This window comes from Lampetra planeri, unplaced genomic scaffold (genome assembly GCF_965212315.1).
Source record: "Lampetra planeri unplaced genomic scaffold, kcLamPlan1.2.h2 scaffold_139, whole genome shotgun sequence".
NCBI lineage: Eukaryota > Metazoa > Chordata > Hyperoartia > Petromyzontiformes > Petromyzontidae > Lampetra > Lampetra planeri.
The window spans coordinates 187,762-210,979 of NW_027614110.1; the positions used below are offsets into that span (position 1 = coordinate 187,762).

Here is a 23,218-nt window from a genome sequence, read left to right on the forward strand (position 1 = left end):
GTGGTGGTAGTGGTGGTAGTGGTGGTAGTGGTGGTAGTGGTGGTGGTGGTAGTGATGGTGGTAGTGGTGGTGGTAGTGGTGGTAGTGGTGGTAGTGGTGGTGGTAGTGGTAGTGGTGGTAGTGGTAGTTGGTGGTAGTGGTGGTAGTGGTGGTGGTGGTGGTGGTAGTGGTGGTGGTGGTGTTGGTGATGCGGAATCTCCTGACATGACATTATTAGTTCGTCCCGGGAGGGAGAGGGAGGGGGGGCGACGCGGGGGGTGAGGGGGGGGGGCGCGGGGGGTGAGGGGGGTGGGGGGGGCAACCCCCCCACCCATCCTCCTCCCTCCCCCCCAGGATCACAACAACGACCACAACAACAACAACAACGACGACGTCGGTGGTGGTGGCTAAGGGGAGATTACATTTCTGTGGGGGTTGAGAGGGAGGGGGCGAGGGGGGAGGGTGTTGGGTGGGGGCACTACAGACTCACACACATACACACACACATACACACACATACACACACATAGACACACACACTACTACACACATACACACACATAGACACACACACACAGACACACACACACTACTACACCACACACACACAGACACTCACTCACAGTCACACTCACACACACACACTCACACACACACAGACACACACACACTCACTCACACAGACACACAGAGACAGACACACACACAGAGACACTCACACACAGATACACACACACACACAGACACACACACACTCACTCACACACACACAGACACACACACTCACACACAGACACACACACTCACACACAGACACACACACTCACACACTCATACACTCACTCACACTCACACAGACTCACACACACACAGACACACACACACACAGACTCACACGCACACACACACACACAGAGACTCACACACACTCACACACACTCACAGACACACACACAGAGACTCACACACACACAGACTCACACACACACTCACACACACTCACAGACACACACACACAGACACACGTCAGTCACTCGCTGTCAGAGCTGGAGCTGGAATCCCTCTTCACCTCGATCTGCAGCGACGGCAAATTGGCAAGATGCCCAACACTGCTCACTCCACCTCCTACTCCACCTCCTACTCCACCTCCTACTCCACCTCCTACTCCTCCTCCTACTCCTCCTCCTACTCCACCTCCTACTCCACCTCCTACTCCACCTCCTACTCCACCTCCTACTCCACCTCCTACTCCACCTCCTACTCCACCACCTCCACCACCTCCTCCTCCTCTTCCTCCTCTGCGCCTCTCCCTGTCACTCAGCATGGCTCCCCACGCGCTCTGCAGCTGAAAGTCTCCATCATCCACACCACCACCACCACCACCACCGCCACCACCACCACCACCACCACCACCACCACCGCCGCCACCGCCACCACCACCACCACCACCGCCACCACCACCCTCCTCCTCCTCGCGGTGGCGGTTGTTGTTGTCGTTGTGGTCGTCGTCGTCGTTGTTGTTGTTGTCCGACGAGCCGTCGCCGCGCCTCCTCCGCTTGCCCAGGCCGTGCTCCCGGAACGACGTGGACGACGAGGCGGCGGTGGAGGTGGAGGGGGAGCCGCTGGTGCGTGGACCGAGACGCCTCCACACAGCTGGGAGGGGGGGAGAGATGGTGAGAGAGATGCTGGAGGGCGACTGCCTCCAACTGCCCAGTAGCGTCCTTCACGAGCCTCCTCCACTGAGGCCGATCTTGACACCGCTGGTACCGGTCATCGGCAAGTCCACTCAGCTCCACGTCCTCCTGTACCACGTCTCTCCATCTCTTCTCTAGCCCGTGCCGCGCCCGTTTAGCCCCCTCGATCCGGCCGAACAAAAGCTGTTTAGGCATGCGGTGGCTGGGCATGCGGGCTACATGACCCAGCCAACGCAGCCTTGCCTGCCGGAGGAGCTCACCGATGGGACTTTGACGAGATCTTTCAAGGATTTGTGAGCTCCTCACACAATCCAGCCTGCAGGTTAAACCCAGCATGGATCGTAGGCAGGCCAGCCTAAATGTTTCCAACCACCTCCACCACTATCACCACCACCACCTCCACCACTATCACCACAACCACCTCCACCACTATCACCACCAGGTCCACGACCTCACGAAGCTTACCATGACCTCACTGCCACGCTCACCAACCACGCTCACCAACCACGCTCACCAGCCACGCTCACCAGCCACGCTCACCAGCCACGCTCACCAGCCACGCTCACCAGCCACGCTCACCAACCACGCTCACCAACCACGCTCACCAGCCACGCTCACCAACCACGCCCACCAGCCACGCTCACCAGCCACGCTCACCAGCCACGCTCACCAGCCACGCTCACCAGCCACGCTCACCAACCACGCTCACCAGCCACGCTCACCAGCCACGCTCACCAGCCACGCTCACCAACCACGCTCACCAGCCACGCTCACCAGCCACGCTCACCAACCACGCTCACCAACCACGCTCACCAATCTCGCTCACCAGATTTGTCTTCCGCCGTGGTGGTGAGTCTCGGCCCGAGCCGTGACCTGACGTCCGTGGCCTCGCGCCTGTGCACCGTCACCTTCACCCGGGAGGGCAGTGACCCTGCACCACCACCGCCACCACCGCCACCACCGCCGGAGGATGGGAGGGATGGGCGGTCGGGAGAGTGAAGTCGTTTTCCGAGGCGCCGTTTGATGCCTGCAAGGCAAAGGCCGAGAAAGCAGCCGCTGTGAGTAGCTGTGTGAGTGAGTGAGTAGCTGTGTGAGTGAGTGTGTGAGTGAGTGTGTGAGTAGCTGTGTGAGTGAGTGTGTGAGTTAGTGTGTGAGTGAGTGAGTGTGTGAGTGGCTGTGTGAGTGACTGTGTGAGTGAGTGAGTAGCTGTGTGAGTGAGTGAGTAGCTGTGTGAGTGAGTAGCTGTGTGTGTGAGTGAGTGACTGTGTGAGTGAGTGACTGTGTGAGTGAGTGTGTGAGTGAGTGACTGTGTTAGTGAGTGTGTGACTGTGTGAGTGTGTGACTGTGTGAGTGAGTGGCTGTGTGAGTGAGCGACTGAGTGAGTGACTGTGTGAGTGAGTGGCTGTGTGAGTGAGTGACTGTGTGAGTGAGTGGCTGTGTGAGTGAGTGGCTGTGTGAGTGAGTGTGTGAGTGACTGTGTGAGTGAGTGAGTGTGTGAGTGAGTGTGTGAGTGAGTGGCTGTGTGAGTGAGCGACTGAGTGAGTGGCTGTGTGAGTGAGTGGCTGTGTGAGTGAGTGGCTGACTGAGTGAGTGGCTGTGTGAGTGAGTAGCTGTGTGAGTGAGTGACTGTGTGAGTGACTGTGTGAGTGAGTGAGTGGCTGAGTGAGTGAGTGGCTGTGTGAGTGAGTGGCTGTGTGAGTGAGTGGCTGTGTGAGTGAGTGGCTGTGTGAGTGAGTGGCTGTGTGAGTGAGTGTGTGACTGTGTGAGTGAGTGGCTGTGTGAGTGACTGTGTGAGTGAGTGGCTGTGTGAGTGACTGTGTGAGTGTGTGACTGTGTGAGTGACTGTGTGAGTGAGTGGCTGTGTGAGTGAGTGTTTGTGTGAGTGAGTGTTTGTGTGAGTGACTGTGTGAGTGAGTGGCTGTGTGAGTGACTGTGTGAGTGTGTGAGTGAGTGGCTGTGTGAGTGACTGTGTGAATGAGTGGCTGTGTGAATGAGTGGCTGTGTGAGTGAGTGGCTGTGTGAGTGAGTGTGTGACTGTGTGAGTGAGTGGCTGTGTGAGTGACTGTGTGAGTAAGTGGTTGTGTGAGTGACTGTGTGAGTGTGTGAGTGGCTGTGTGAGTGAGTGAGTGGCTGAGTGAGTGAGTGGCTGTGTGAGTGAGTGGCTGTGTGAGTGAGTGGCTGTGTGAGTGAGTGGCTGTGTGAGTGAGTGGCTGTGTGAGTGAGTGTGTGACTGTGTGAGTGAGTGGCTGTGTGAGTGACTGTGTGAGTGAGTGGCTGTGTGAGTGACTGTGTGAGTGTGTGACTGTGTGAGTGACTGTGTGAGTGAGTGGCTGTGTGAGTGAGTGTTTGTGTGAGTGAGTGTTTGTGTGAGTGACTGTGTGAGTGAGTGGCTGTGTGAGTGACTGTGTGAGTGTGTGAGTGAGTGGCTGTGTGAGTGACTGTGTGAATGAGTGGCTGTGTGAATGAGTGGCTGTGTGAGTGAGTGGCTGTGTGAGTGAGTGTGTGACTGTGTGAGTGAGTGGCTGTGTGAGTGACTGTGTGAGTAAGTGGCTGTGTGAGTGACTGTGTGAGTGTGTGAGTGGCTGTGTGAGTGAGTGTGTGGCTGTGTGAGTGAGTGGCTGTGTGAGTGACTGTGTGAGTGAGTGGCTGTGTGAGTGGCTGTGTGAGTGACTGTGTGAGTGACTGTGTGAGTGAGTGACTGTGTGAGTGAGTAGCTGTGTGAGTGAGTGGCTGTGTGAGTGAGTGGCTGTGTGAGTGAGTGGCTGTGTGAGTGAGTGGCTGTGTGAGTGAGTGACTGTGTGAGTGAGTGACTGTGTGAGTGAGTGGCTGTGTGAGTGAGTGGCTGTGTGAGTGACTGTGTGAGTGTGTGACTGTGTGAGTGAGTGTGTGACTGTGAGTGAGTGAGTGGCTGTGTGAGTGACTGTGTGAGTGGCTGTGTGAGTGACTGTGTGAGTGTGTGAGTGAGTGGCTGTGTGAGTGACTGTGTGAGTGACTGTGTGAGTGACTGTGTGAGTGACTGTGTGAGTGAGTAGCTGTGTGAGTGAGTAGCTGTGTGAGTGACTGTGTGAGTGAGTGACTGTGTGAGTGTGTGGCTGTGTGAGTGAGTGGCTGTGTGAGTGACTGTGTGAGTGAGTGGCTGTGTGAGTGGCTGTGTGAGTGACTGTGTGAGTGACTGTGTGAGTGAGTGACTGTGTGAGTGACTGTGTGAGTGAGTAGCTGTGTGAGTGAGTGGCTGTGTGAGTGAGTGGCTGTGTGAGTGAGTGGCTGTGTGAGTGAGTGACTGTGTGAGTGAGTGGCTGTGTGAGTGAGTGACTGTGTGAGTGAGTGACTGTGTGAGTGAGTGGCTGTGTGAGTGAGTGGCTGTGTGAGTGACTGTGTGAGTAAGTGACTGTGTGAGTGTGTGACTGTGTGAGTGAGTGTGTGACTGTGAGTGAGTGAGTGGCTGTGTGAGTGACTGTGTGAGTGGCTGTGTGAGTGACTGTGTGAGTGTGTGAGTGAGTGGCTGTGTGAGTGACTGTGTGAGTGACTGTGTGAGTGACTGTGTGAGTGACTGTGTGAGTGAGTAGCTGTGTGAGTGAGTAGCTGTGTGAGTGACTGTGTGAGTGTGTGGCTGTGTGAGTGAGTGACTGTGTGAGTGACTGTGTGAGTGAGTGGCTGAGTGAGTGACTGGCTGTGTGAGTGACTGGCTGTGTGAGTGAGTGTGTGACTGTGTGTGTGAGTGGCTGAGTGAGTGAGTGGCTGTGTGAGTGAGTGGCTGTGTGAGTGAGTGTGTGAGTGAGTGGCTGTGTGAGTGAGTGAGTGTGTGACTGTGTGAGTGAGTGGCTGTGTGAGTGGCTGTGTGAGTGAGTGGCTGTGTGAGTGAGTGGCTGTGTGAGTGAGTGGCTGTGTGAGTGAGTGGCTGAGTGAGTGAGTGGCTGTGTGAGTGAGTGGCTGTGTGAGTGAGTGGCTGTGTGAGTGAGTGGCTGCGTGAGTGAGTGGCTGAGTGACTGTGTGAGTGAGTGGCTGTGTGAGTGACTGTGTGAGTGACTGTGTGAGTGAGTGGCTGTGTGAGTGAGTGGCTGTGTGAGTGAGTGGCTGTGTGAGTGAGTGTTTGTGTGAGTGACTGTGTGAGTGAGTGGCTGTGTGAGTGACTGTGTGAGTGTGTGAGTGAGTGGCTGTGTGAGTGAGTGGCTGTGTGAGTGACTGTGTGAATGAGTGGCTGTGTGAATGAGTGGCTGTGTGAATGAGTGGCTGTGTGAGTGAGTGACTGTGTGAGTGAGTGGCTGTGTGAGTGAGTGTGTGACTGTGTGAGTGAGTGGCTGTGTGAGTGACTGTGTGAGTAAGTGGCTGTGTGAGTGACTGTGTGAGTGTGTGAGTGGCTGTGTGAGTGAGTGTGTGGCTGTGTGAGTGAGTGGCTGTGTGAGTGACTGTGTGAGTGAGTGGCTGTGTGAGTGGCTGTGTGAGTGACTGTGTGAGTGAGTGACTGTGTGAGTGACTGTGTGAGTGAGTAGCTGTGTGAGTGAGTGGCTGTGTGAGTGAGTGGCTGTGTGAGTGAGTGGCTGTGTGAGTGAGTGGCTGTGTGAGTGAGTGACTGTGTGAGTGAGTGACTGTGTGAGTGAGTGACTGTGTGAGTGAGTGGCTGTGTGAGTGAGTGGCTGTGTGAGTGACTGTGTGAGTGTGTGAGTGAGTGGCTGTGTGAGTGACTGTGTGAGTGTGTGAGTGAGTGGCTGTGTGAGTGACTGTGTGAGTGACTGTGTGAGTGAGTAGCTGTGTGAGTGAGTAGCTGTGTGAGTGAGTAGCTGTGTGAGTGACTGTGTGAGTGAGTGACTGTGTGAGTGAGTGGCTGAGTGAGTGACTGGCTGTGTGAGTGACTGGCTGTGTGAGTGAGTGACTGTGTGAGTGAGTGGCTGAGTGAGTGAGTGGCTGTGTGAGTGAGTGGCTGTGTGAGTGAGTGTGTGAGTGAGTGGCTGTGTGAGTGAGTGAGTGTGTGACTGTGTGAGTGAGTGACTGTGTGAGTGAGTGGCTGTGTGAGTGAGTGGCTGTGTGAGTGAGTGGCTGTGTGAGTGAGTGGCTGTGTGAGTGAGTGGCTGTGTGAGTGAGTGGCTGTGTGAGTGAGTGGCTGTGTGAGTGAGTGGCTGTGTGAGTGAGTGGCTGCGTGAGTGAGTGGCTGCGTGAGTGAGTGGCTGCGTGAGTGAGTGGCTGAGTGACTGTGTGAGTGACTGTGTGAGTGAGTGACTGTGTGAGTGACTGTGTGAGTGACTGCGTGAGTGGCTGTGTGAGTGAGTGTGTGAGTGACTGAGTGACTGTGTGACTGAGTGACTGACTGCGTGACTGACTGGCTCCGTGACCGACCTGTGAGCGCTCTCTGCGTGGGCGGGAGCCGTGGGCCGGTGGGGAGGGAGGATGAGGGGGAGGGGGGGGGAGGAGGGGGGGGGGAGGGGGAGGAGGGGGGGGGAGGAGGAGGGGGGGGGAGGAGGTGTCCACCCCACGGCCCCCCCCCCCTCTCAGGGGACGTCCTCCGCACTCCCAGACGGCTCTTGATGCTGCCAGACGGAACCTCCGGGGATCGGACCAACACCACGCCACCACCACCACCACCGCCACCACCGCCGCCACCACCGCCACCACCACCGCCACTGCTGAGAAGAGGAGGTGAAGACAACACCATCACCACCATCATCATCATCACCACCACTACCACCATCATCACCATCATCACCACCACTACCACCATCATCACCACCACCACTACCACCATCATCACCATCATCACCACCACTACCACCATCATCACCATCATCACCACCACTACCACCATCATCACCATCATCACCACCACTACCACCATCATCACCATCATCACCACCACTACCACCATCATCACCATCATCACCACCACTACCACCATCATCACCATCATCACCACCACCACTACCACCATCATCACCATCATCACCACCACTACCACCATCATCATCATCACCACCACTACCACGACGACGCTTGTGCCAGGCTAGGTGCACGTTGAGGCTGCCACATGAAGTGTCGCTGCTGACAGGAGGAGGTCACGTGACAGACCCAGCAGGTGCCATAGTTTGACTGCTGTGCCAGGCTAGGTGCAGGAGGAGGTCACGTGACAGACCCAGCAGGTGCCGTGGGTCGACTGAGATGAGTGGTAGATGCACCACCTGTGCTCCCTGCTGTGACAACTTGTTGTGCTTTAGCCGCCCGGCGCTCCGCTCGTTGTTGTGAGCGTCGCTCCTCCGCCCTCCGTTGTTGTTGTTGGAGGGCGACTGCCTCCAGCTGCCCAGCAGCCACAGGGTGCACCTAGCCTGGCACTGCCCAGTAGCAGCAGCGTCCTTCACGAGCCTCCTCCTCCACAGAGGCCGATCTTGACACCGCTGGTGATCGTGGTGGTGGTTGTTGTTTGTGGTGGTGTTGTGATGGTGGTGGTGGTGACGATGGCGGTGGTGGTGATGGTGGCGATGGTGGGGCTGGTTGTTGTTGTTTGTGGTGGTGGTGACGGTGATGACGATGGTGGTGATGGTGATGATGATGACGATGGTGGTGGTGGTGGTGACGGTGATGACGATGGTGGTGGTGATGGTGGTGGTGGTGATGGTGTTGACGGTGATGACGATGGTGGTGGTGGTGGTGATGGTGGTGTGATGACGATGATGGTGGTGGTGGTGGTGATGGTGGTTATGGTGTTGACGGTGATGACGATGGTGGTGGTGGTGGTGATGGTGGTGTGATGACGATGATGGTGGTGGTGATGGTGGTGGTGGTGATGGTGTTGACGGTGATGACGATGGTGGTGGTGGTGATGGTGGTGATGGTGTTGACGGTGATGACGATGGTGGTGGTGGTGATGGTGGTGGTGGTGATGGTGTTGACGGTGATGACGATGGTGGTGGTGGTGATGGTGGTGTGATGACGATGATGGTGGTGGTGATGGTGTTGACGGTGGTGGTGATGGTGTTGACGGTGATGACGATGGTGGTGGTGGTGATGGTGGTGATGGTGTTGACGGTGATGACGATGGTGGTGGTGGTGATGGTGGCGTGATGACGATGATGGTGGTGGTGATGGTGGTGGTGATGGTGTTGACGGTGATGACGATGGTGGTGGTGGTGATGGTGGTGATGGTGTTGACGGTGATGACGATGGTGGTGGTGATGGTGGTGGTGGTGATGGTGTTGACGGTGATGACGATGGTGGTGGTGGTGTTGACGGTGATGGTGATGATGATGACAGTGATGACGATGGTGGTGGTGGTGATGGTGGTGTTGACGGTGATGGTGATGATGATGACAGTGATGACGATGGTGGTGACGGTGATGACGTCGCCGTGTGCCGTACCGCGTTCCCCGCACCGCTTGTCGGATCGTCTTCAGCCGAGCCTCCACCTCGTCCGCGTACATCGTCATCCGTGACAGCCGGATCGCCGCTCCACCACCGCCACCACCGCCACCACCGCCACCACCGCCACCACCGCCACCGCCACACTTCACCGCCGGTGTTGCCGCAGCAGCAGTGGCGGCGGTGGTGCCAACCACGAGCAGCTGCAGCTGCGACGGCTGAGAAATCATCCGCAGCTCGAGGTCGTAGTCCATGTCGTCGTCGTCGGAGTCGTCATCGGCGGAGTCGGCGGAGTCGGAGTCGGACTGACGAGGTCGCGAGACGTTTGGCCGCCCGTGGACGTGGTTATGAACCGCCGCGGTGGTGGTGGTGGCTTTGCGACGCCGATCAGCAAAGTCCGGCAAATCCTCCTCCTCCTCCTCTTCGTCCTCCTCCAAGATCGTCTCCTCGGGGACCTCACGCAGCTCTGGGGGGGGGGTCACGGCGGGGGGGTCGCGGGGGGGGGGGGGTCACGGCGGGGGGTCACGGGGGGGGGGGGGGGGGGGTCACGGCGGGGGGTCACGGAGGGGGTGGGGGGTCACGGCGGGGGGGTCACGGGGGGGGGGTCACGGCGGGGGGTCACGGGGGGGGGTCACGGTGGGGGGCGTCGTCATACAACACCTGCCGTGCTAATGGGAGGTGTGGGATGACGACGACGATGACTGTGATGGTGGTGACGGTGGTGACGGTGGTGACGGTGGTGATGATGACGGTGGTGGTGATGATGACGGTGGTGATGGTGGTGGTGACGGTGTTGACGGTGGTGATGACGGTGGTGGTGATGATGACGGTGGTGGTGGTGGTGACGGTGGGGATGGTGGTGGTGACGGTGGTGACGGTGGTGATGATGACGGTGGTGGTGATGATGACGGTGGTGATGGTGGTGGTGGTGGTGGTGACGGTGGTGATGATGACGGTGGTGGTGGTGACGGTGGGGATGGTGGTGGTGACGGTGGTGATGATGACGGTGGTGATGGTGGTGGTGGTGACGGTGGTGACGATGGTGATGGTGGTGGTGACGGTGGTGATGGTGGTGGTGACGGTGGTGACGGTGGTGATGATGACGGTGGTGATGGTGGTGGTGATGGTGGTGATGACGGTGGTGATGATGACGGTGGTGATGATGGTGGTGGTGATGGTGGTGATGACGGTGGTGATGGTGGTGGTGACGGTGGTGATCACGGTGGTGATGACGGTGGTGATGATGACGGTGGTGACGGTGGTGATGGTGGTGGTGATGGTGGTGATGACGGTGGTGGTGACGGTGGTGACGGTGGTGATAGTGGTGGTGGTGATTATGGTGGTGACGGTGGTGATGGTGATGGTGGTGACAGTGATCATGGTGGTGGTGATGATGATGGTGGTGTTGACGGCGGTGTTGGTGGTGATGATGGTGGTGGTGATGATGGTAATGGTGGTGTTGCTGGTGGTGTTGATGATGGTGGTGGTGATGATGGTGTTGCTGGTGGTGATGATGGTGTTGCTGGTGACTCTCACCGCCGCCGTGTGAGCGACTGAACGCTGCCCCCCCGCCACCACCACCACCACCACCGCTGGTGGGCGACTTCTTCTTGAAGACGTCGCGCTGCAGACGCCTCGAGTGGTAGCGGCGCTTCCTGTGGCACACACACGCACACACAGTCACACACACACAGTCACACACACACAGTCACACACACACAGTCACACACACAGTCACACGCACACACAGTCACACGCACACACACACAGTCACACACACACAGTCACACACACACACACAGTCACACACACACACACGTACACACACACAGTCACACACACACAGACACAGTCACACACACGCACGCACACACACACGCACAGTCACACACACACAGTCACACACACACACAGTCACACACAGTCACACACACGCACACACACACAGTCACACACACACAGTCACACGCACACACACACAGTCACACACAGTCACACACGCACAGTCACACACACGCACAGTCACACACACACACAGTCACACACACACAGTCACACACACAGACAGTCACACACACAGTCACGCACACACACGCACGCACACAGTCACCCACACACGCACACACACACAGTCACACACACACAGACGCACACACACAGTCACACACACACAGACGCACACACACAGACACAGTCACACAGTCACACACACACACACACAGTCACACACACACAGTCACACACACACGCACAGTCACACACGCACAGTCACACACACACACGCGCACACACAGTCACACACACACACGCACAGACACAGTCACACACACGCACGCACACACAGTCACACACACAGACACAGTCACACACACACACGCACAGACACAGTCACACACACAGCCACACACACACACAGTCACACACACACAGTCACACACACAGACACAGTCACACACACACACAGTCACACACACAGTCACACACACACAGACACACACAGTCACACACAGTCACACACACGCACAGACACAGTCACACACAGTCACACACACACACGCAGTCACACGCACACACACACACACAGACACAGTCACACACACACACAGTCACACACACACAGACGCACAGTCACACACACACAGTCACACACAGACACAGTCACACACACACAGTCACACACACACAGACACAGTCACGCAGTCACACACACACAGACACAGTCACGCAGTCACACACGCACAGACACAGTCACACACAGTCACCCACACACGCACACACGCACACAGTCACACACACAGTCACACACACACAGTCACACACACACACAGTCACACACACACAGTCACACACACAGACACGCACACACACAGTCACACACACACACGCACACACACAGTCACACACACGCACAGACACAGTCACACGCACGCACACACAGTCACCCACACACGCACACACACACGCACAGTCACACACGCACAGTCACACACGCACACACACAGTCACACACACACAGTCACACACACACGCACACACACACACAGTCACACACGCACACACACACAGTCACGCACACACACAGTCACACGCACACACACAGACACAGTCACACACAGTCACACACACAGTCACACACAGTCACACACACACAGTCACACACACACACACAGTCACACACACATGCACGCACACACACACGCACACACACAGAGACACGCACACACACAGCCACACACCCGCACACACACACAGTCAAACACGCACACACACACAGTCACGCACACACAGTCACACGCACACACACAGACACAGTCACACACACGCACACACACACAGTCACACACACACAGTCACACGCACACACACACAGTCACACACACACGCACACAGTCACGCACACACGCACACACACACAGTCACACGCACACACACGCACGCACACACAGTCACACGCACACACACGCACGCACACACAGTCACACACACACAGTCACGCACACACGCACACACGCACACAGGTAAAGCTCCCCCAGGTAGCCTCGGGCATCGCCGGTGGACGCGCCGAGGGTACCGGCGCGTGGCGCTCACCATGAGCTGCTGATGATGCCCTTCATGCCACCGTAGTTGGGGTTGCCGTACTTCATGTAGTAGCGGCTCCTCCTGGCGGCCCCCAGCTCCTTCCTGTCTCCTGTGGGAGAGACACGGACACCGTGAACTACTCAGTGACACGCACACCATGAACTACTACTGCTGCTGCTGCTACTTCATGTAGTAGCGGCTCCTCCTGGCGGCCCCCAGCTCCTTCCTGTCTCCTGTGGGAGAGACACGGACACCGTGAACTACTCAGTGACACGCACACCATGAACTACTACTGCTGCTGCTGCTACTTCATGTAGTAGCGGCTCCTCCTGGCAGCCCCCATCTCCTTCCTGTCTCCTGTGGGAGAGACGTAGTCACTGTGAACTACTACTACTGCTACTAATGCTGCTACTGCTGCTACTGCTGCTGCTACTGCTGCTACTACTACTAATCTGCTACTACTACTGCTGCTGCTACCGCTGCTACTACTGCTGCTGCTACTGCTGCTACTTGCTACTACTACAGCTGCTACTGCTGCTAATGCTGCTACTGCTGCTACTGCTAATGCTGTTACTGCTGCTACTACTGCTGCTACTGCTGCTACTACTACTAATGCTGCTGCTACTGCTGCTGGTACCTGCGGTAGAGAAGCGCATGTAGAGGGGGCAGGGGCGAGCGTGGGCAGCAGTGACAAGGCGGAGGTCGTTCCTCAACACGGCAAACTCCCCCCGCTCCCCATCCTCACCACCACGCTGCTGCTGCTGCTGCTGCACGCACAGACACACACACACACACAGTCACACACACACACAGACACACACAGTCACACACACAGACACACAGTCACACACGCACGCAGTCACACACACGCACGCAGTCACACGCACGCAGACACACACACAGTCACACACACACGCAGACACGCAGTCACACACAGACACACACACGCAGACACACACGCAGACACACACACGCAGACACACACACGCAGACACACACACGCAGACGCACACAAACGCAGACGCACACAAACGCAGACACACGCAGATACACACGCATGCACATACAGGCAGAGACACGCAGAGACACACACACTCAGACAAACACAGACACACACGCGCAGACACGCAGACAGACACACACAGACACACGCACACAGTTACCGTGACGACGGTACCTGCTCAGAGTTGCTGGGTGCCACCCACTCCCCTGGCTCCTCCTCCTCCTCCGTGTCCCCATCGCTCATCAGACTCAGGTACTCATCATCAACTAGCACACACACACAGTCACACACACACAGTCACACACACACACAGTCACACACACACAACAACAACCGCCATTCGCCACTAAGTGGCGGTGACGTCACCACGACGCTTGTGCCAGGCCAAGTGCACCTTGAGGCTACCACGTGAAGTGTCGAACGCCCGCTGGCAGGAGGTCACGGGGCAGACCCAGCAGGTGCCACGGGTCGACTGACCGAGATGACCGAGACGACTGGCTGATGCACCACCTGTGCCCCCTACTGTACCAACTTGCTGTGCTTTAGCCACCCGGCGCTCCGCTCGTTGTTGTGAGCGTCGCTACTCCACCCTCCGTTGTTGTTGGAGGGCGACTGCCTCCAACTGCCCAGTAGCGTCCTTCACGAGCCTCCTCCACTGAGGCCGATCTTGACACCGCTGGTACCGGTCATCGGCAAGTCCACTCAGCTCCACGTCCTCCTGTACCACATCACTCCATCTCTTCTCTAGCCCGTGCCGCGCCCGTTTAGCCCTCTCGATCCGGCCGAACAAAAGCTGTCTAGGCATGCGGTGGCTGGGCATGCGGGCTACATGACCCAGCCAACACAGCCTTGCCTGCCGGAAGAGCTCACCGATGGGACTACACACACACACTACTACACTACTACACCACACACTACGACACACACACTACTACACACACACACTACTACACACACACACACACACTACTACACACACACACACACTACTACACACTACTACACACTACTACACTACACACTACTACACACACACACACACTACTACACACACACACACACTACTACACACACACACACACTACTACACACTACTACACACACACTACTACACACACACACACACTACTACACACTACTACACACACACACTACTACACACACACTACCACACACACACACTACTACACACTACTGCACCACACACTACTACACCACACAGACAGCTGCCACCAATAACTGCGGTGTGGCAGTGCCCCCTGGTGGATGCGTGGGGTCACGGGTCTGTGTGGTGAGTCTGTGGGTCTCTGTGTAGTGAGTCTGTGGGTCTGTGTGGTGAGTCTGTGGGTCTCTGTGTGATGAGTCTATGGGTCTCTGTGTGATGAGTCTGTGGGTCTCTGTGTAGTGAGTCTGTGGGTCTGTGTGGTGAGTCTGTGGGTCTCTGTGTGGTGAGTCTGTGGGTCTCTGTGTGATGAGTCTGTGGGTCTCTGTGTAGTGAGTCTGTGGGTCTGTGTGGTGAGTCTGTGGGTCTATGTGTGATGAGTCTATGGGTCTCTGTGTGATGAGTCTGTGGGTCTCTGTGTAGTGAGTCTGTGGGTCTCTGTATGGTGAGTCTGTGAGTCTCTGTGTAGTGAGTCTGTGGGTCTCTGTATGGTGAGTCTGTAAGTCTCTGTGTGGTGAGTCTGTGAGTCTCTGTATGGTGAGTCTGTGAGTCTCTGTGTAGTGAGTCTGTGGGTCTCTGTGTGGTGAGTCTATGGGTCTCTGTGTGATGAGTCTGTGGGTCTCTGTGTGGTGAGTCTATGGGTCTCTGTGTGATGAGTCTGTGGGTCTCTGTGTGGTGAGTCTATGGGTCTCTGTGTGATGAGTCTGTGGGTCTCTGTATGGTGAGTCTGTGGGTCTCTGTGTAGTGTGTCTGTGGGTCTCTGTGTAGTGAGTCTATGGGTCTCTGTGTGGTGAGTCTGTGGGCCTCTGTGTGGTGAGTCTGTGGGTCTCTGTGTGGTGAGTCTGTGGGTCTCTGTGTAGTGAGTCTGTGGGTCTCTGTGTGGTGAGTCTATGGGTCTCTGTGTGATGAGTCTGTGGGTCTCTGTATGGTGAGTCTGTGGGTCTCTGTGTAGTGAGTCTGTGGGTCTCTGTATGGTGAGTCTGTGGGTCTCTGTGTAGTGAGTCTGTGGGTCTCTGTGTGGTGAGTCTATGGGTCTCTGTGTGATGAGTCTATGGGTCTCTGTGTGGTGAGTCTGTGGGTCTCTGTGTGGTGAGTCTGTGGGTCTCTGTGTAGTGAGTCTGTGGGTCTCTGTGTAGTGAGTCTGTGGGTCTCTGTGTGGTGAGTCTGTGGGTCTCTGTGTGGTGAGTCTATGGGTCTCTGTGTGATGAGTCTGTGGGTCTCTGTGTAGTGAGTCTGTGGGTCTCTGTGTGGTGAGTCTGTGGGTCTCTGTGTGATGAGTCTGTGGGTCTCTGTGTAGTGAGTCTGTGGGTCTCTGTGTGATGAGTCTGTGGGTCTCTGTGTAGTGAGTCTGTGGGTCTCTGTGACCAGTACAAGTGCCATGCACCACCCCCAGCCCCTCACCAGCCCCCCCCCCTCACCAGCCCCCCTCCCCCCCCCTCACCTCGCGGCTTCTCGGGGGCTTTGGGCTCCGTGGTGAGGGAGGAGGCTGTGGTGGTGTCTGTGGTGGTGGTGGTGGCGGTGTCTGTGGTGGTGTCCTGGCTCAGGCTGAGCAGCGCTCGCGACGCAGAGTCCTCATCCAGCCACACCACGTTGCCTGGGCACAGGGCAAAGGCACAGACAAAGATCCCCAAGGTAGCCTCCAGCAGGACTGTAGGGGCAAGTGCTGCTAGTAGCGAGTAGCAGCAGGGCCTGTAGCACACAATGAGACTCCCACAGGGTTCAGTGTTAATGACTGAGGCTCACAGAGCCAGACTAAGGCTCCCACAGCAGGGTTCAGTGTTGATCACCAAGACTCACAGAGCCAGACTCAGACTCCCACAGGGTTCAGTGTTAATCACTGAGACTCCCACAGGGTTCAGTGTTAATCACTGAGACTCCCACAGTGTTCAGTGTTAATCACTGAGGCTCCCACAGGGTTCAGTGTTAATTACTGAGACTTCCACAGGGTTCAGTGTTAATCACTGAGACTCCCACAGGGTTCAGTGTTAATCACTGAGACTCCCACAGTGTTCAGTGTTAATCACTGAGGCTCCCACAGGGTTCAGTGTTAATTACTGAGACTTCCACAGGGTTCAGTGTTAATCACTGAGACTTCCACAGGGTTCAGTGTTAATCACTGAGATTCCCACAGGGTTCAGTGTTAATCACTGAGACTCCCACAGTGTTCAGTGTTAATCACTGAGGCTCCCACAGGGTTCAGTGTTAATTACTGAGACTTCCACAGGGTTCAGTGTTAATCACTGAGACTCCCACAGGGTTCAGTGTTAATCACTGAGACTCCCACAGGGTTCAGTGTTAATCACTGAGACTCCCACAGGGTTCAGTGTTAATCACTGAGACTCCCACAGGGTTCAGTGTTAATCACTGAGACTCCCACAGGGTTCAGTGTTAATCACTGAGACTCCCACAGGGTTCAGTGTTAATCACTGAGACTTCCACAGGGTTCAGTGTTAATCACTGAGACTCCCACAGGGTTCAGTGTTAATCACTGAGACTCCCACAGGGTTCAGTGTTAATCAGTGAGACTCCCACAGGGTTCAGTGTTAATCACTGAGGCTCCCACAGGGTTCAGTGTTAATCACTGAGACTCCCACAGGGTTCAGTGTTAATCACTGAGGCTCCCACAGGGTTCAGTGTTAATCACTGAGGCTCCCACAGGGTTCAGTGTTAATCACTGAGGCTCCCACAGGGTTCAGTGTTAATCAGTGAGACTCCCACAGGGTTCAGTGTTAATCACTGAGACTCCCACAGGGTTCAGTGTTAATCACTGAGGCTCCCACAGGGTTCGGTGTTAATCAGTGAGACTCCCACAGGGTTCAGTGTTAATCACTGAGGCTCCCACAGGGTTCGGTGTTAATCACTGAGACTCCCACAGGGTTCAGTGTTAATCACTGAGGCTCCCACAGGGTTCGGTGTTATTCACTGAGACTCCCACAGGGTTCAGTGTTAATCACTGAGACTCCCACAGGGTTCAGTGTTAATCACTGAGACTCCCACAGGGTTCAGTGTTAATCAGTGAGGCTCCCACAGGGTTCAGTGTTAATCAGCGAGACTCCCACAGGGTTCAGTGTTAATCACTGAGACTCCCACAGGGTTCAGTGTTAACCAGCGGGGCTCACAGCAGCAGCTGAGGTCACTCACAGGAGGAGTCGTTGATCCACTCGATGGAGGCCGGAGCGTAGTTCCGGAAGAGCGCGAAGATCTCCTCGGTGCTCATGTCGTCCACGCCGGCCAGGAAGAGCGCGTCCAGACGCACCTCCGGCACAGCTGGGGGGGGGGGGGGAGGAGAGGGGGGGGGGGGGGAGGAGAGGGAGGGAGGAGAGGGGGGGGGAGGGGAGGGGGGGGGGAGAAGAGGGGGGAGAGGGGGGGGGAGGGAGGAGAGGGAGGAGAGGGAAGGAGGAGAGGGGGGGGGAGGGGTGGGGGGAGGGAGGAGAGGGGGGAGGGGGGGGGGAGGAGAGGGGGGAGGGGGAAGAGGGGGGGGGGAGGGAGGAGAGGGGAGAGGGGGGGGGGAGAGGGAGGAAAGGGAGGGGGGGAGAGGGAGGAGAGGGAGGGGAGAGGGGTGAGGAAGGGGGGAGGAGAGGGAGGGAGAGAGGAGAGAGATTAGAGGGAGACCAATCCCATGGTTTTCTGGGTTACACACACACACCGCACCAGCTACTCATTTGAGGCTGAGTCGACCTAGGGGAGGCTAAGGACCAGTTCAGATAATCGTTTCTAACCGGTGAAGATGCTCCACTAGGGGGGTCCACATTTCGCAAGCGTAGAAAAGAAAGTGAATGACCGTGGCCGAGAAGACCTGAAGCTTCGTGCGGAGCGACAGACCAGGTAGCTTCCACAGCGTTACGCAGCCAATGAAAAGATATTGCCGCTCGACTGATTCGGAGCGAGACCTCCGCTGCCAAACCGGAGCCGGTCATGAGCACACACATGCGCACACACACACGCGCACACACGCGCACACACACGTGTACACACGCGCACACACAAACACACAGGTGTACACACATGTACACACGTGTACACACCTTTCCTCAGCGCGTCCTTGTCAAGGACTACGGCGCTCTGGGGTGCCTCCTCGTCGCCACGGAAGTGAAACCTCTTCGCTCGCTGCTCCTTCCTTTGCACAGCCTCCTGTGGCACGCAGACACACACACACAGATATACACACACACAGACACACACACACATATATACACACACACACAGACACACACACACACATAGCCACACACATAGACACACACAGAGACACACACACACAGATATACACACACACAGATATACACACACACACAGACATACTGACACACACACACACAGACACACACACAGACACACACACACACAGACACACACACACACAGACACACACACCCAGACACACACACCCAGACACACACACCCAGACACACACAGACACACACACACACAAAGATCCCCTGTGTAGCCTTAACAGACTGTAGGAGCAAGTGCTGTTAGCGAGCAGCACCTATGAAGGTCAGAACCCGACCGCCTTTGTCTCCCCAGTGCTAGCGATGTTTACTGCACACCAGGTACTCATTTGAGGCTGAGTCGACCTAGAGGAGGCCCAGGGCCAGTTCAGATAATCGTCACCGGTGTTGTTGGCCGTTAGCGGGAATTGAACTCGGATATCTAGTTTCAAAGCACTGCATGCTAATCACAGTGCCACCACTCCCCTAATCACCATCACCACTACCAACACCACCACCATTACCACTATCACCACCAACACCATCACCACCTTCACCACCACAGCACCACCGCTCCACACACACACAATTTCACGAAGACAACCATTCACCCACTAACCCACCTGCTCATTCACTCACCCACCCATTCACTCATTCCCCCTCTCACCCAGCCACCTACTCAGCCACTCACTTATTCACCCATTCACACTCTCACCCACTCACCCCCATTCAACCACTCACCCATTCACCCACCCACCCACTCTCTCACCCACCCACCCACCCACTCACCCACTAACCCACCCATTCACTCGTTCAATCACTGTTTCACCCATTCCCCCTCTCACCCATTCACCCACCCACTCACCCATTCAATTATTCACCCATTCACCCTCTCGCCCCCATTCACCCTCTCACCCCCATTCACCCTCTCACCCACTCAACCACCCACCCACTCACTCACTCACCCACCCACCCAAACAATCAACCACCCACTCACCCACCCACTCACCCACCCACCCAACCAACAATCAAACACCCACCCACTCACTCACCCACCCACCCACTCACCCACCCACCCACCAAACAATCAACCAACCACCCACTCACTCACCCACCCAACCAAACATTCAAACACCCACCCACTCACTCACTCACCCACCCACTCACCCACTCACTCACCCACCCACTCACTCACCCACCCACCCACCCACTCAAACAATTAACCACCCACCCACTCACTCACCCACCCACCCAAGCAATCAACCACCCACCCACTCACTCACCCACCCACCTTGGACGTGACGTCCACCCCGGTGATGAAAGTCCCCGACTTGTTCTCGTACTTGCGACTCGTATCCTGCCGTGGGGGGGGGGGGGGGAGCAGGCATGGTCACAGACACGGAGTGGGCACATGTCCAGTCCAAGTAGATGGGTTGGTGAGTGAGTGGGTGAGTTAGTGGGTGGATGGCTGGGTGGGTGAGTGAATGGGTGGGTGAGTGGGTGAGTGGGTGGGTGAGTGGGTGAGTTAGTGGGTGGGTGAGTGAGTGAGTGGGTGGCTGGGTGGGTGAGTGAATGGGTGGGTGAGTGGATGGGTGAGTGGGTGAGTGGGTGTGTGAGTTAGTGGGTGGGTGAGTGGCTGGGTGGGTGAGTGAATGGGTGGGTGAGTGGATGGGTGAGTGGGTGGGTGAGTGAGTGGGTGGGCGAGTGGGTGGGCGAGTGGGTGGGCGAGTGAATGGGTGGGCGAGTGGGTGAGTGAATGGGTTGGTGAGTGGGTGGGTGAGTGGGTGAGTGAGTGGGTGGGTGAGAGAGTGAACAGGTGGGTGAGTGGGTGAGTTAGTGGGTGGGTGGCTGGGTGGGTGATTGGGTGGGTGAGTAGGTAGATGAGTGGGTGGGTGAGTTAGTGGGTGGGTGGCTGGGTGGGTGGGTGAGTGAGTGACTGTGTGTGTGAGTGAGTGTGAGTATTCTCGCGAGCGAGTGGGCATGTGAATGCAGTTCAGGTTTGCAGCAACAGCAGCATGAACAGCAACAGCATCAACAGCAGAAGCATCACCAGAAGTAGCAGCAGTATCAGCAACATTAGCATCCTCAGCATCATCAGCAGCCAGTAGTAGCAGATGCAACATCAGCAGATGGGGATGCCAACCCACGACCTCCTGAGTATGGGTCTCTGTGGGTATGGGTCTCTGTGGGTTTGTATGAGTATGGGTCTATAGGTGTCTATGGGGCTCTGAGTATGGGTCTCTCTGAGTATGGATCTCTGTGGGTTTGTATGAGTATGGGTCTATGTGGGTGTCTGTGGGGCTCTGAGTATGGGTCTCCGTGGGTATGGGTCTCTGTAGGTATGGGTCTCTGTGAGCCTCTATGAGTGTGAGTCTCTGTGGGTCTCTACGAGTATGGTTCTCTGTGGGTATGGGTCTCTTTGAGTCTCTGTGGGTCTCTGTGTGTCTCTGTGTCTGTGGGTCTCTGAGTATGGGTCTCTGTGTGTCTCTGTGGGTCTCTGAGTATGGGTCTCTGTGGGTCTCTATGAGTATGGGTCTCTGTGGGTCTCTATGAGTATGGGTCTCTGTGGGTCTCTATGAGTATGGGTCTCTGTGGGTCTCTATGAGTGTGGGTCTCTGTGGGTCTCTATGAGTATGGGTCTCTGTGAGTCTCTACGAGTCTCTATGAGTCTATGTGAGTCTCTACGAGTCTCTGTGGGTAGGAGTCTCTATGAGTACGAGTCTCTATGTGTCTCTATGAGTCTCTACGAGTCTGTAACTATCCACGTGATGGATGATTTAGAAGCTCACGAGCCGCTCGCTCGCGGCACCAGCGACTCCACGCGGCAGCTTCGGCAGCTGTCCCTGTCCACACCGCGGCAGCCAGGCGAACGACACGCCACGCCACGACACGAGACGACACGAGACGAGACGCGAGGAGCCTGAAGGCCTGAAAGCCTCCCTCTCCTGCTGCTGCTGCTCACCGTGAGGAGATTCGCGATGGATCTACGCACGGTCACAGCCACCAGCGCGTCACGCTCGGCCGCTGCCGCCGTCTCGTCTGCGTGGTCCTCCTCCACGTCCATCGGCTCCTCTCCACCAACGTCAACAACAACTCCGTCGACAACTCCAACAGCATCAACAACAACTCCACCACCAGCGACTGCCGCCATTGTGCCAACGGCGGCCATCGCTGTTGGTGGAACCGGAAACCACGTGGGGAGGTGGGGGGTGGGGGCGGGGGGATGGGGGTGGGAGGGGCGGGGGATGGGGGTGGGAGGGGCGGGGGGATGGGGGTGGGAGGGGCGGGGGGATGGGGGTGGGGTGGGGGGATGGGGGTGGGAGGGGCGGGGGGATGGGGGTGGGAGGGGCGGAGGGATGGGGGTGGGAGGGGCGGGGGGATGGGGGTGGGAGGGGCGGGGGGATGGGGGTGGTGGTGATGTTGGTGATGATAGTGATGGTGGTGATGTTGGTGATGGTGGTGATGATGATGGTGGTGATGGTTGATATCCATTTTGATTAGATAATTACAAATAATTAGGCAGACGGCATCGGTGGTTAATTTAATTCGCCCAGTCTACTGAAGGGACGATTCCTTCATTCCGTCCTTGTTTTAACCATTTTAAAAAAATGTGTATGTCCGTCAACCTTTGCGATGACGTTTACACAGGTAAACGGCCATCTTGCTAAGGGTAAACGGCGATTTTGTCACGGGTAAACGGCCATCTTGTCAGGGGTAAACGGCCATCTTGCTACGGGTAAACGACCATCTTGTCAGGAGTAAACGGCGATCTTGTCACGGGTAAACGGCCATCTTGTCACGGGTAAACGGCCATCTTGTCAGGGGTAAACGGCCATCTTGTCACGGGTAAACGGCCATCTTGTTACGGGTAAACGACCATCTTGTCATGGGTAAACGGCCATCTTGTCACGGGTAAACGGCCATCTTGTCACGGGTAAACGGCCATCTTGTCACGGGTAAACGGCCATCTTGTCAGGGGTAAACGGCCATCTTGCTACGGGTAAACGACCAACTTAACAAGGGTAAACGGCCATCTTATCACGGGTAAACGGCCATCTTGCTACGGGTAAACGACCATCTTGTCAAGGGTAGACGGCCATCTTTCTATGGGTAAACGACCATCTTGTAACGGGTAAACGGCCATCTTGTCAGGGGTAAACGGCCATCTTGCTATGGGTAAACGGCCATCTTGTCACGAGCAAACGGCCATCTTGCTACGGGTAAACGGCCATCTTGCTACGAGTAAACG

The 23,218-nt window shown here is 56.4% G+C and overlaps 1 protein-coding gene across 1 annotated transcript; it reads right to left on the minus strand.

Annotated features, from left to right (window-relative positions):
• Window positions 1-267: 267 nt before the first annotated feature.
• On the minus strand, window positions 268-22,176 carry LOC144739268 (uncharacterized). Its single transcript, XM_078622238.1, has 14 exons — window positions 21,932-22,176; window positions 20,261-20,326; window positions 18,784-18,889; window positions 17,900-18,025; window positions 16,200-16,352; window positions 13,771-13,862; window positions 13,231-13,360; window positions 12,603-12,702; window positions 10,551-10,669; window positions 9,015-9,480; window positions 7,108-7,291; window positions 7,005-7,065; window positions 2,500-2,700; window positions 268-1,632 (listed from the first exon to the last, which is right to left on the minus strand). Exons 1-14 carry the CDS (start codon window positions 22,136-22,138, stop codon window positions 1,010-1,012), a joined length of 2,634 nt encoding a protein of 877 aa, XP_078478364.1. The 5' UTR covers window positions 22,139-22,176; the 3' UTR covers window positions 268-1,009.
• Window positions 22,177-23,218: the final 1,042 nt, after the last annotated feature.